The sequence below is a fragment of the Miniopterus natalensis genome, chromosome 11 (genome assembly GCF_054644295.1).
Source record: "Miniopterus natalensis isolate mMinNat1 chromosome 11, mMinNat1.hap1, whole genome shotgun sequence".
Lineage (NCBI taxonomy): Eukaryota > Metazoa > Chordata > Mammalia > Chiroptera > Miniopteridae > Miniopterus > Miniopterus natalensis.
The window spans coordinates 51,099,047-51,112,051 of NC_142091.1; the positions used below are offsets into that span (position 1 = coordinate 51,099,047).

The 13,005-nt window shown below is 53.3% G+C and overlaps 1 protein-coding gene across 1 annotated transcript in view; it reads left to right on the forward strand.

Annotated features, from left to right (window-relative positions):
* Positions 1-13,005, forward strand: part of OTOG (otogelin) — a 70,082-nt gene that overhangs the window by 11,606 nt on the left and 45,471 nt on the right. Inside the window, exons 11-21 of the mRNA XM_087822278.1 lie at positions 323-431; positions 719-765; positions 1,232-1,377; positions 2,377-2,509; positions 3,392-3,569; positions 5,175-5,299; positions 6,259-6,471; positions 7,874-8,054; positions 9,635-9,709; positions 9,971-10,014; positions 11,507-11,660. Of these exons, the coding sequence (XP_087678404.1) occupies positions 323-431; positions 719-765; positions 1,232-1,377; positions 2,377-2,509; positions 3,392-3,569; positions 5,175-5,299; positions 6,259-6,471; positions 7,874-8,054; positions 9,635-9,709; positions 9,971-10,014; positions 11,507-11,660 (1,405 nt within the window). The remainder of the gene's footprint in view (positions 1-322; positions 432-718; positions 766-1,231; positions 1,378-2,376; positions 2,510-3,391; positions 3,570-5,174; positions 5,300-6,258; positions 6,472-7,873; positions 8,055-9,634; positions 9,710-9,970; positions 10,015-11,506; positions 11,661-13,005) is intronic.

Genomic DNA, 13,005 nt, shown 5'->3' on the forward strand with positions numbered 1-13,005 from the left:
GGGAAGGCTTCCTGGAGGAGGTGGTACCTATGCTGGTTCTACATACAGTGACAGGCTTTTGAGAGGTGGAAAGGAGAAGCTAGAACGTATGCAGGTTGTTTCGGGTGGGTGATCTCTGAGCAAAGTTCTGGAGGTGGGATTATTTACTCAGAGGGGGTTCAGATCTGGCTTGAGCCAAGGATTTATATAGGAGAAAGTTTGAGAGTGGGCTCAGTGATGCAGGAGCTTGGATGTGGGAATCTTTCTCACAGGCCCTGGGGGGCCATGAAAGGTTTAGAACAGGAGCAGAGGTGAGTTAAGTGGGCCTTTGCTGTCACCCTAGGGTTGATCTTCGAGGATGGAGGCTGTGTGGCACCAGCTGATTGTCCCTGTGAGTTCCACGGGACCCTGTACCCGACTGGCTCTGTGGTGAAAGAAGACTGCAATGCCTGGTCTGTGTCCACTGCTGGGGGCAGGAGGAGGTGGTAAATTCCAGGGCTTCCCATCAGGGCTGCCCATCTGGAGTCTGGGGGCCCTGATGACATGAGGGCACTCACTCAGCATCTCCAAGTCACAGATGTCTTTAGATCTAATCTGTGGGTGAATCTCTACTACCCATTTTAGAGATGGGAAGACTGAGGGCTGGGGGCAGGAGCTCTGTGGGCCCTGCCACCCCCCCCCAGCATCTCTTCCAGGCCTGAAAGGGTGAGCCTCTGCCTTTTTTATCTCTGTGTTTCAGCACATGCGCTGCAGGCAAGTGGGTATGCAGCACATCTGTCTGCCCAGGTACACCTGACTCCCCACCTTGGACTCCACCCCCTTCCTCTAAACTCACAACTTTTGGGGTAGGGAAGCTCTGGGCCTGCTGTTGGGGCCAGGGTGGAGGATTGGGGGGTCACTCAGGTTTTTTGGCTCAACCACCCTCCGTTTCTTCAGAGTGCTTTGCCTGATTAAGCGATTGCCCCATCCCACCAGGGATGGTTTTTCATGGGATTCTATCTATCTAAGGACCTTCTTGAGCTTGAACGGCTTGGACCAAAACTGGCCTTCAAGCTCAAAGCCTGGTCTCCTGTCAGAGGGAGTTGCCCAGGGCAGGGCTGCGTCTCCCCAGGGACCAGGGCTCTCAAAGGGCAGGCCAGGGCCCCAGACACTGTCCTGGTTCCTGAGGACAGGGGGCTGTCCCCTCCTTCTGCTCAGAGCCTGCAGGGCAGAGGCTGTCCCCATGGGGCAGCCACATTTCTCTGTTCCTCAGCCGAGTGTTCAGTGACTGGCGACATCCACTTCACCACCTTTGATGGCCGCCGGTACACGTTCCCTGCCACGTGTCAGTACATCCTGGCCAAGAGCCGTTCCTCGGGAACCTTCACAGTGACACTGCAGAATGCCCCATGTGGCCTGGTAAGGACTGGGGGATTTAGGGTAGGGCCCCAGGTCTTTCTACAGCCCACTGAACCTTCTGTTTATTGTTCTTGGGCAGAGCAATGCACAGGAGACTGGGTTCTGGCTCTAGAACATCTGAGGGTCACTTCCTGTTCTTGGGCCTCAGTGTTTAAAAAAAAAATCTGTAACATGGCTCTAATTCAACCTAACCTTCTCTGCTTCCTTGGATTGTATCTTCAACATCTCTGTATTCTTCCTTCCTTCCTTCCTTCCTTCCTTCCTTCCTTCCTTCCTTCCTTCCTTCCTTCCTTCCTTCCTTCCTTCCTTCCTTCCTTCCTTCCTTCCTTCCTTCCTTCCTTCCTTCCTTCCTTCCTTCCTTCCGCAAATACTGAACAACTACTTGAGCCAGAAGCTGTGTTAGGTCTTGGAGACTGGAACGAATTAAGCCTGGCTCTGCCCTTCTGGGCCTTATACTTTGGTGGGTGAGGCAGACAAGTGACCCCATAACCCACTCTGTTATAGGAGCTGTGACAGTGTGGAGAGTACAGGGTAGATCTCCATGGAGGAAATTTTCCTTGTTGCTATTTTACCTGGGCATCAAGGATGGGTCAAGGAAGGCTTCCTAGAGGAGGTGACCCCTGAGCTGTGTCCGCTGTGCCTAAGCTAGCCCCTGTCTACCTCTTGAACCTTATCTTAAAACACTTTACCCAGTGGGCTCTGCCCCTCTAGTCTCCTTTTATGTCCTCGAATGCATTAAATGCCTTCCCATGTCAGGGCACTTTGCTCAAGCTATTCTCTCTGCCTGGTTGTCTCCCTCCTCCCCTTCTACCTTTGCCCAACTAGTTTATGCATCCTGTAGACCTCAGCTCAAACGTCACTTTTCCCCCATGACTCAGTTTTTTGAGGAGCCTGCTTTTGGCTTCAAAATGCACTAGAATCTCTGCTCCTGGAGGGCTCTGTGGGGACCAGCAGGACAGATGGACTAATTCTTCCCCACTGGCCTTCCTGTCTCTCCAGAATCAGGATGGAGTCTGTGTCCAGTCGGTGTCAGTGATTCTGTACCAGGACCCTCGGAGGCAGGTGACCCTGACCCGAGCGGGGGATGTCCTTCTGTTTGACCAGTACAAGGTCACTCCACCCTACACAGACGGTACGGCTTTGGGAAACGGGAGCTGGCTGGGAGCTGGCTGCCCAGGCTTCTTCCAGGCTCCTCTGGCCAGAGGCACTGCCACACGGGCAAGAGCTCAAATTCTAATACTGGGTGAATCAGGTCAGGGGCCATGTTGGTCCCAAGAACATGGACTCTGGACTCGTAAAATGATCTTTCTTCCCACCCCAACATGACAGGCTTCATAGCAGTCTGATGGCTTCACTTAACATTAGGATATGAATGGGGCTGTTTTCCATCCCTACGCTCACTATTTGTCTACTAATTACCCACTCTTCTGTCTGATTCCACAAGGGATTCATGGTAGCTCATAGGAGGCACATCCAACAAAAATGGCAAAACTATTAAGGAATAAAATAGCACCAGAGAAAATTCAAAAGAAAAAAGAACAGGGGTTCAAGATTGAGAGGAGTGGGGACACAGAGATAAAGAAGCCAAAGAAGTATGAGCCACAAAGGGCATAAAATTCACTACAATTGCATCTAAAATTTAAAATTGCTACGATTATATCTAAAGTCATACTGCGAGCTTCCTAGTGGCCATTGTGAAAAGAATGGGCAGGTAGGAAATTCTCCTTTGCTAGAGAAGGAAGCATACCAGTTACCTAGGGAGGCAAAGCTTTCATAGGCACTTGAAGCTAAAAGACACTTCTCAGCTGGGGCTGCCACAGTAGGTTATCCCTGGGTCCTGATTTCATCATTGAACAGGATTCCTCGAGGGTCCCCACACCAACCCCCTGGCAGGGTTTCACTGTGTGTAAGATCTGGGCTGGGCCTGGAGATCCAGGGGCGTCACACAGGTGTGGTGGTGGGTGGGCTGCATATTGGCCCAGCTTCCCACACCCCCTTCCGGTCCTGTGCCCAGATGCCTTTGAGGTCCGGAGGCTGGCCTCCGTGTTCCTGCGGGTGAGGACCAACGTGGGCGTGCGGGTGCTTTACGATCGCGAGGGCCTGCGCCTCTACCTGCAGGTGGACCAGCGATGGGCGGAGGACACAGTGGGCCTCTGTGGCACCTTCAACGGCAACACGCAGGACGACTTTTTGTACGTGCCCCTGCCCTGGGACAGGAGGGCGGGGGGAGAAGGACCCCGTAGGGTCGAGTATCCTATCTCCCAAACTCCTGTGGGCTCTCGCTGTGCCTGACATTCACCACTGATTATTTATTTCTCTACATTTAAGTGTGTTTCTTTAAGGCAGTGATTTGGTCTTCTCTGTGCAGAAGATTCACCTGCAGAGCTTGTTAAAATGCTAATTCCTGAGTCCTGATCCTTAACAATCTGCTTTAGGTTGGGGCCCAAGAATCTCATTTTTAATAAGCACCACTGTGATTCTAGTAGATGAGGCCTATGGGCGGTACGTACTTCGAGAAACACAGTTTTACAGTGAACTCTTAAAAATGGTAGACCTGAGTCGGGGTTTGAGTTAGCTCATGGTTGTTTGCTTTGATTGACTGTGAACACCTTGAGATGAGTGTAATCCCCAGTGAGCCAATGATGCCCAAACCCCTGCTTTCTGTCCCACCAGGCCAGTCTAACCCTTTAACTTTCTGCCTGGTGCTTGAGGTTCGCACCCTGTGAGCCTTCCAGTGTTCAGGGGAAGGCTGGTTCCCATGGGCTGACTGAGAGTTTAGAGAAGGACTCTCTGGGAGTGGACACAGTTTAGGAAGTTGGGAGGGAACAGGAGTCAAGCTTTCCAGAAATAAGAACAAAGGGTTGATTTTGAAGACTGGAGGTTCGGGTCGGTGCAGCATTAGGCGATACAGAAGGAAACATAAGAGGCTTTCTTTAGTCAGAAAGAAGAATTCAGATTTGTTTGGGAAAACCAGTACAGGGAAAAGCTGAGAGCTTCTCGATGTCTGCACACCTAAAAATGCAGCGTTCTTCTCTGTCTTGCCTGGTGGGGCTGATGTTAGGGCAGCTGGCCAGGTGGCGGGGGCAGACTTTGGTTTACTGTGTGAGCTGCTCCACCCTCCTAAGCGTGCACTCCACGCGGAGATACTGCTCTTCATAACCTGAGCACGCTCTGCCCGGAGCAGTAATGTGGGCGAAGCCTGCCCCCTATGGACGCTGAGAGCGCTCTTCCTTCTCCCGGGTTTGGTGGCTTGGAGACTGGTGATGTTTAGAAAACATGCTTCTCCCCCTTCCTCTTTCTCTTGCCCCTCCTGTGACTGTCTCTTACTAGAGAGAGGGAGGGCAGAGGAGTTTTCAGGAACTGCCCATGGGGAAGGAGGAAGAAGTCTTCACCCAGTGAAGTTTGGTTCATAGTGTTCCTGTTTGTCTTTCTGGCATGAAGAGCTGGGGGAGGGGGTGGGGGGTGGAGAAGGTAGGGCAGTGTGTGGCCCCAAGCCCATTTTGAGTCCCTGTGGAACCTGTTAAATGTGGTGGATGTGTGCACACAGAGTCATAATTGTTTGAATGTGGTGGTGTGGACCCTGTTGGCTGCTCACATGCCTGGCATGTATCTGTGCTCTGTGTGTGTATGTGTGTATGTGTGTGAAAGGTGTGTCCAAGTGGTAGACATGGGCCTATGGTGTTACTGGGTTATGTGTGTGTGTACACGATCAGGTGGGTGCTTCCCTGGGTGTATGCTGGATGTTCACCTGGGTCCACATGACCAAGTGTGTGAGTGTGCCTATGTCATGGCCGCAGGTCCCCGGTGGGTGTGCCTGAGAGCACCCCACAACTGTTTGGCAATTCTTGGAAAACACTGTCTGCCTGTTCCCCGCTGGTCCCTGGTTCCCCACTGGACCCCTGTGATGTGCACCTGCAAGCTGGTGAGTTGGGGGGAAGAGGGAGTGGGGTGGAGTGGGACTGGTTTGAGAGAGAGGAGATGGGAACTCTGGGCGTGAGGCCGCTGGTCCAATTGGGCAGGAGTGCTAAGAAACTGAGGTTCCCTTCTGGGGAGGATTCACAGACAGGAAGCTTCACGTTCTACTACTGTCAGGTACACACACATTTGTACTGGCGCCTCAGTCTCAGGGCAAAAGCCCGCGTCCCACAGTGGCCCCACCAGGCTCTGTACCCTCTGTCTATCCCCTTATCTCACCTCTTCCTCCCCCTGCCCTCTGCTGCTCCAGCCCCACTGCCTCCTTGCTGCTCTCCCCACACAGCCAGGTCTGCTTTCCTCTCCAGGCCTTGCACTCGTTGGTCCCTCCACCTGGAATGCTCTTCCCTCAGTAAACACCTTTCTTACCTCTTCCAAGTTTTTGCTCAAACATTATCTCTCCACTGAGGCCTTCCTGACTACCTGATTTAAAATTGCAATTTTCCCTCCTGACCCACCTTGCAGTCTCTCTCCTCCTTCCCTGCTTTCTCTCTCCTTAGAGTCTTCACTTTCTACTTTTCTATATAAATTTTTTAGTGATGGTCTTCTTTGACCAGAATGTATGTTCCATGAGGGCAGCAATTTTGTTGGTTTTGTTCACTCCTGTTTCTCCTTCCAGCGTATGGATTCATACCTGGTGGAATGCATTGCATGAGTACATGTACACATGCGTAACACGCGTACACATACACGCTCCTTTACAGTTATTTATACTCATGCGCGTGGCCACACACATATTCACGTCCAAACTTACTAAACCATACCCACACATTTCCTACCAGGTATGCACACAGGTACACACACACACACCCAGTCCCCTGAGCTGTGGGGAGGGAGGAAGGAAGGGGCTGGGCCTGGGCCCCAGGCAAACCAGACCCTAACCCTCACCCCTGTGCCTCCTGTCTGCAGCCTCCTACGCGGTGCAGTCCTGCAGCGTGCTCACAGAGGAGCTGTTTGCGCCCTGCTCCCCGTATCTGAGCCCCGTGCCCTACTTTGAGCAGTGCCGTCGGGATGCCTGCCGCTGTGGGCAGCCCTGCTTGTGTGCCGCTCTGGCCCACTATGCCCACCTGTGCCAGCGCCATGGGCTCCCCGTCGACTTCCGGACCCACTTGCCAGCCTGTGGTGAGTGTGCCACACTTGTGTGCCCACGTGAAGGGGCTGGAGGAGCGTGAGCTCCAGACTTGAGTGTCCACCTGCCCCCCTACACTCCAGTCTTGGGTGTCCCACAGCCTTCTTCAGTCTAACATCCCCACCTCACAAACTGCTTTTCCTCTCCCTCTCTGCCAAGAGCCCCCATACCCTTGGTCACCCAGGCCTGACACCTGGGCCACGTGACACATAACTCCTGTCTTACCCTCACCTCCAGCCCATCTCCAAGTCCTGTCAGTCTTGTCAACCCCAAACCCACCCACTTCTCAGCACCTGCATTGCCACCACTCTGGTCAGAGCTAGAGCGAGCTTTTGAAAGACCACCGGCGCTGTGGCCCTCAGGTGCACATGTGGCTCAATGGGCATGAGCTGGCCCCTACCCACCGCACCCCGACCCTGGCCACACACTTCCCCATGTCTTAGTTGTCTTTGTGCCCCAGCCCCAGTACAGGGCCCCACTCTCCATACTATTGAGGAAAATGTTTGTTGAGTAAATGAAAAAGTAATGGTACTGAGAGTCAGGAGGCCTGAGTTCTACTCCAGCCCTGTAGATAATTGCTGTGTGTCCCTGGTAAGGCCCTGCCCCCCTCTGAGCTAAAGTTTCTCTAGAGGTGATTGGATAGGACCAGTGGTTCTTAACATTGGGGCACATTAGATTTACCATGGGAACTTTTTAAAAATGCACATATCTGGGCTACATTCAACATCAATAAAAACAACGTATCTGCCAGCTGGGTTGGGCATCAGCGTTTAAAAAACTCCCCAGGTGCTTTGCTGTGCAGCCTCAGTGAGAACACCTGAGCTTGACAGTCTCAGTGGGTCTACTTGCCCTGACAGGAGGTCGGAGACCCGGGAGGAGTGGGACAGCAGTCAGATAGAGAGGGCAGTCTGGACAAAGGGCTGTCTGAGTGAGAGGCTTCAGAGGGGGCATAATTGCTCTTCGCAGCCCGAGTATATTACAGGCATGGAAATGAGAGGGGCAGAAATGTGTGTATGCTTACACACCTGTGCATGTGTGTCTAGTGTGAGTGATGGGGCGGGTATGTGGCTGTCAGGGGGCAGTGATTTCCATGCCTCCCCCAATTTCATTACCTGAGAGGAATGCCCTGCAAAGAGAAGGAAATACCAATGGCAGGGTCAAGGCTGAACTTGGAGGGGGAGTCCAGCCCTGCTGCTCTGCCATTCTGAATAGTGGGAGGCAGTGGGACTCTGGAGTCAGACTGGATTTAAATCCCAACTCTGACCTTGACCTGCTATGTGAACTTGAGTGTCTTAACTTCTGTGGTTCTCAGTTCTCCCCATCAGGATGATGACCCCACCCTCCACAGTTGGGACAAGGAAGACAGACAAAGCACAGTTCTGTTTTCTACTACAGCATTGTCCTGTGAGGCCACCAAGGAGTACAGCCCCTGTGTGGCCCCATGTGGACAAACCTGCCAAGACCTGGCTGGACCTGAGGCCTGTGGTGGTGACCTCAGTGAGGATGAGTGTGTGGAAGGCTGTGCCTGCCCACCAGACACCTACCTGGACACTCAGGCTGACCTCTGTGTCCCCAGGTGAGCAGGTTGGCTTGACCTCTATCAGTCAGGGAGTAGGCCATGGTCTTCAGGGCATCTGAGACTGGGGAGTCTGCCTGGGCCTCTCATGTCCCTACTTCATCTCAGTCACAGGGCAGACCTTGGTGGGTGGGTGGGCTCTGCCCTCCGGACCCCCCTCCAGACCTCTCCCTTCTGCTCGGGCTCTTCAGGCCACTCCAGCCTGGCTTCCCCATGAGACAGAACTACTGCAGAGAGCCAAGAGGGCCTCTCTGCCCTCCCCTCCCTGCTCCATCCACAAATATTTATTGACCCCCTAGTGTGTTCCTGACATTTCTAGGTCCTGGAATTCAGCAGTGAACAAAACAGAACACTGTCCTCATGGCACGCATGTTCTAGGTGGTGAGACAAGTAACAAACAAATAAACACTTTACAGGTCTGGTGGTGATAAGAGCTATAAGCCAAATAAATGGAGTGAGAATAGGAGTCTTTGGGTGGGAGGGGCCACTGTATGTCACCTAGATGAGCATGGAAGGAAGGCCTTTCTGATGAGGTGACGTTTGAGCAGAGACCTGAGGGAAGTGAGGGAAGAATGCTCCAAGCAGAGGGATGGGATGGCCCTGAGGCTGGCCGTAGACATGGTCTCAGTGTGGACTGAAGGCAGAACTGGAGGTGGTGACCTCCTAGGATCCCAGGGCTGACAGGCAAGGCCCTTGATCCCCTCCAGGCCTATTTCTCCATCTGTAAAATGGTTTCGTATTCGACTGAGTGATGGGAGCTGGAGAGAGATCTCTTCTGGGGGAATACTGGAATCGCTCAGAGGCCTTTTTAAACTACAGAATCCTCCCTGGGATCCAGGCGTGCCCTGCCCTCTCATCTTCCATTGATGTTAGTATTACCAGCAAGGGGAGCCTCTGTAGATTATATGGAAGGAGGGGCTAGGCGAGAAGGTGATTGAGAAGCCTGGGGTTGGATGAGTTCACTTTCCTTCCATCCCTCAACTGCTCTGCTCCAAGGCCTGCACTTGGCTATAGCCCACAGATGCTGCATTTGGCTATAACCCACAGAAATAGTCTGCCCTCAGGTGACCTACAACAAGGAACTGAAAGACAGTGCGAGGATCCCTGCCTTACAGGATCCCTGTGAGGAGCAGATGACACAGCATATTTGGAGGGCCTAGCCTGGTGTTCAAATTATGTGACAAACTATATGGCATAGGCCTGAGTGATTAGAACAGGTGCTGAGTGTGAATGACCAGTACAAGAATATGGGCCTGTCCCCAACACAGCATGGGCACAGGAAGTGTGGCCTTGTTTTTACATCCAAGTGAGATTGGCTTTGGGAGTATATGGAGACCAGTGAGGCTGCTCTCGTCCAAGCTTGGTGGATAGGCCTCAAATCTGGGGCCCAGCTCTGCCCCCTGTCCCTGGTGCCAGGCTGGGTTCCTCACTCCCTGGAGATGTGTCACATGTCACAGTAGATATCATTACTTCTCTATGTCCTCATGCCTCTGACTGGCTGAGGAGTGGGTCCCTGTCCTTGGCAGTTCTTACCTCAGCTCCTGAATTGGCTCAGTTTTCTCTGTTCCTGGGTTTAATAGGAACCAATGCTCCTGCCACTTCCAAGGAGTGGACTATCCCCCTGGAGACAGCGACATTCCTTCTCTGGGCCACTGGTGAGCTCCCTACACAGCAGTGTTATTGTCTTCTCTTTACGTGGAAATTGCTAACTGAAGAAAGTGCATCTGAGCAGAACGTTCCATGGATGACACCCACCCTCTACACGGAGCCAGGGATCGGGAGCGGGGATGTCTGTCTGAGCCCACAGACCTGAGTGCAGTGACTCAGGGTCTCTGGGTCCTGGAGTGACTGGGGATCCGTGTCTGGGCTGTGCCGTGACTGGGTCAGCTAACTCCAGCGCCTCTCTTTCCCTGCAGCCACTGCAAAGATGGAGTCATGAGCTGTGACAGCAGAGCCCCAGGTATGGGGAACTGGAAGGGAGGGGGCTCTTCTGGCTCTTTCATGGTGGTGAGATTATGCAGACAAGAGTGGGGAGCTGAAGGACAGGTCAGGACAGGGCGAGGCCACTCCCTACACTGAGCCTTCTGTTTTCCTTGCCCTCTTGGGAAAGACTCCATCTTGGAGGGTGGCATCCAGAAATCCTGTGCCAGCCTCAGCCCCATCCTAGTGGCTGTCCTTCCTGCTTCTCCAGGAGAGGCTGAGACAGTCTCTCCCAGGGGCAACCAGCTGAGTGTCTGGACAATCCCCGGTTATCCCCTAGGTCCTGCATTTCCTCGGTCTGAGCAATCACATGTCTACTGAAGCTGACTCTGCCCAGTTGAGTGCTGAATGTGGGAGTCACAGAGATGGGGAGGACAGCCTGGGCCTTTGAGATGGAGTGCCACCTCCCAGGCAATAGAGGTGGGGTGAGGTGGCACTGTGGTGGGTCAGCCTGTGAGGGGCTTGGAGGTGATAGAACAGAGGGCTGGAGTTCAGGGAGGGCCTCTTGGGGCAGAGGAGGCCACTAAGGATGGAGATCAGCACAGAGGGGACCAGAGAATAATCATATGGCAGATGGCAAAGAGCAGGGCCTCCAGAGTCAGGCAGCCTGGGTTCAAATCCTGCCCAACACTCACTAGCTATGCAGTCCTGGATAACTCACTCCACCTCTCTGAGCCTTTGTTAACTCTTTTGTACATAACCCAGATTCCTACATTTTCCTTTTACTGCTTCTGGCTTCCCATTGCCACCTCTTTGGGACTTTCATTTCATCTCTTGTGGCTATCCCTTTCTCTTGGTTCCATCACAGGCAGGGCATGAAGCTCGGCTTCCTTTCATTGATTTCCCCAAAGGTCACTTTCACAGGTGTGAGTGTGCATGGCCAACTTGCCTGAAAGCCCAGCGAGAGAGAGTGGGTTTATGTCACAGAAACAGGGGTAATGAAAACTGACTTCCTGTTGGTAAAAGTCCTCTGGCCACCCTGCCACATGCATGGCTACCCAATTTTGGACTCCTCTCCTGGTGCCTCTGGGACACTTCCTCTCACTTTTATCATGCCTTTTGAAAGCAGAAGTGGCTTCTCTCCATTATATGGGGAAATGGGGGATAAAAATACCTCATGGAGTTGTTGCAGGATTAAATAAGAAAATGCACGTGAAGTGCCCGGGGCAGTGCCTGGTGGGGAGAATATGCTCAGTAACTGGAACTGGTAGCTGTGGTGGTTTTCCTATTGTGTGACACCACACATCCCTCCCTCTTCCTGTGATGTGCTTCTGGGAACCCAAGGAGTGCCTCAGGAGCAACCAGGGCACAAAATGCACCAGCGTCCCATCTGTCCCTGCAGCTCCCAGATGCTGGGTCCCCTTGTCTCTCTGGCCAACCCTGCTGCCCAGGAGCCCACACCAGGCCCAGGTGTTCCAAGCATGCTGCTGAATGTCCAAGCTCTTTCCAGAACCCGCCCTCTCTTCTTTCAGCTGCTGCCTGCCCTGCAGGCCAGGTCTTCGTGAACTGCAGTGACCTGCACACTGACCCCAAGCTGAGCAGAGAGAGGACGTGTGAGCAGCAGCTGCTGAACCTGAGCGTGCCAGCCCGGGGCCCCTGCCTCTCAGGCTGCGCCTGTCCCCAAGGGTATGTATCTGTGTTGCCATGGTCTCTCACTCTGCGACCGCGAGGTGGAATGAGGGTCAGGGAAAACCTCACACAGCCTTGCAGGCAGACACTAGCCCAGGGCTGGCCTGTGACAACGCAAAGGCCAGTGAGGAGTCTGAAAGAGAGCAGAAGCATGGGAGAGCCAACCTGAAGTGGATTCTACCCATCCCTGCTTATTACCACGAGATCTTGGATAAGGAAGGGCTTAGCCTCTCTGAGGCTCAGTTTTTCATCTGTAGAATGGGAATAATAGTATACCTAGTACCTCAACAGGTTGTTGTGAGGATTAAACAAGGTCTCAAAGTTGAAGCACTGAGTGGGGTGTGTGACAGGTTCTGGAGGTCCAGTGGGTTCAAGACCATGAGAGAGGAAACCCTTGTTTCAACTCCCAACCTCTTTCCCTGCAAAAGTCTGACCAGAGCCCTCAGGTGACAGGCTGGTACCCCTGTAAAATAAAGGCCCCATCGAGTGTCCCTCCAGTGCCATGAAAGCTGTGAGGTCCACACGAGCTGGGTTTGGTGGGTTGCCTCGTGGGTGCTCTGTACACTGAGGTGGCTGCAGGGGCCCAATGCCCAGCTCTGCCAAGTCTCATTCCTGATGCTAGTCTTGCTTCAGGTCTGGGTTGAGAAGAGAGTTAGTCCCATGACTTGGCATTGCTGGGATGTGTCCTTCAGCCCATGCAGAGGTCAGTGGTCAGCTGGAAGTCCTGGGCCAGGCCTGGCAGCCAAAGGAAGTGATGGGGGTGGGAGATCAGGGCTGCTAGGGTGGGAAAGGGAAGAGGTAGTCAGTTGGAGCTTTACTGGTTATGAAACACCTTGATATTATTATCCCCTTCAATCTCAGAACATCCCTGGAAGAAAGGAGGGAAGGACCATTATTCCCATTTTGCAGACCAAGAAACTGAGGCAAGGGGCAGGATGGAGGGAAATGGTCTGTCCTGGGAACCATGACTCAAACCCAGCTCTGTTTACTCCAAACCCTGCTCATTGACTAGAGTGTGCTGGCTCTGTGAAGCCCAAGTCCTTGTCTACTACACAGAGGTCACAGTGTTAGTATGAGCCTGCCCCTTCCCAGGCAAAGGCATCCACAAGAGACCCCATGAGATCTTAAGAACCTGCACAGGATCCTAGGCCCAACTACCACCTGCTGTCACTCAGGCCCCAGAGGAAATTGGGAAGAGTGCTTGTCACTGAAGGCCCCTGTGGCACGGTCCTGGTGTGCACAAGCCTGAGAACAGGGAGAGGCAGGGCCTCTGGGGTCAGGAGTGGGGAGTCATTCCCTGCCAAGCATGGTGGCAAGGCTGCAGGCCAGGCGGAACTGGGAG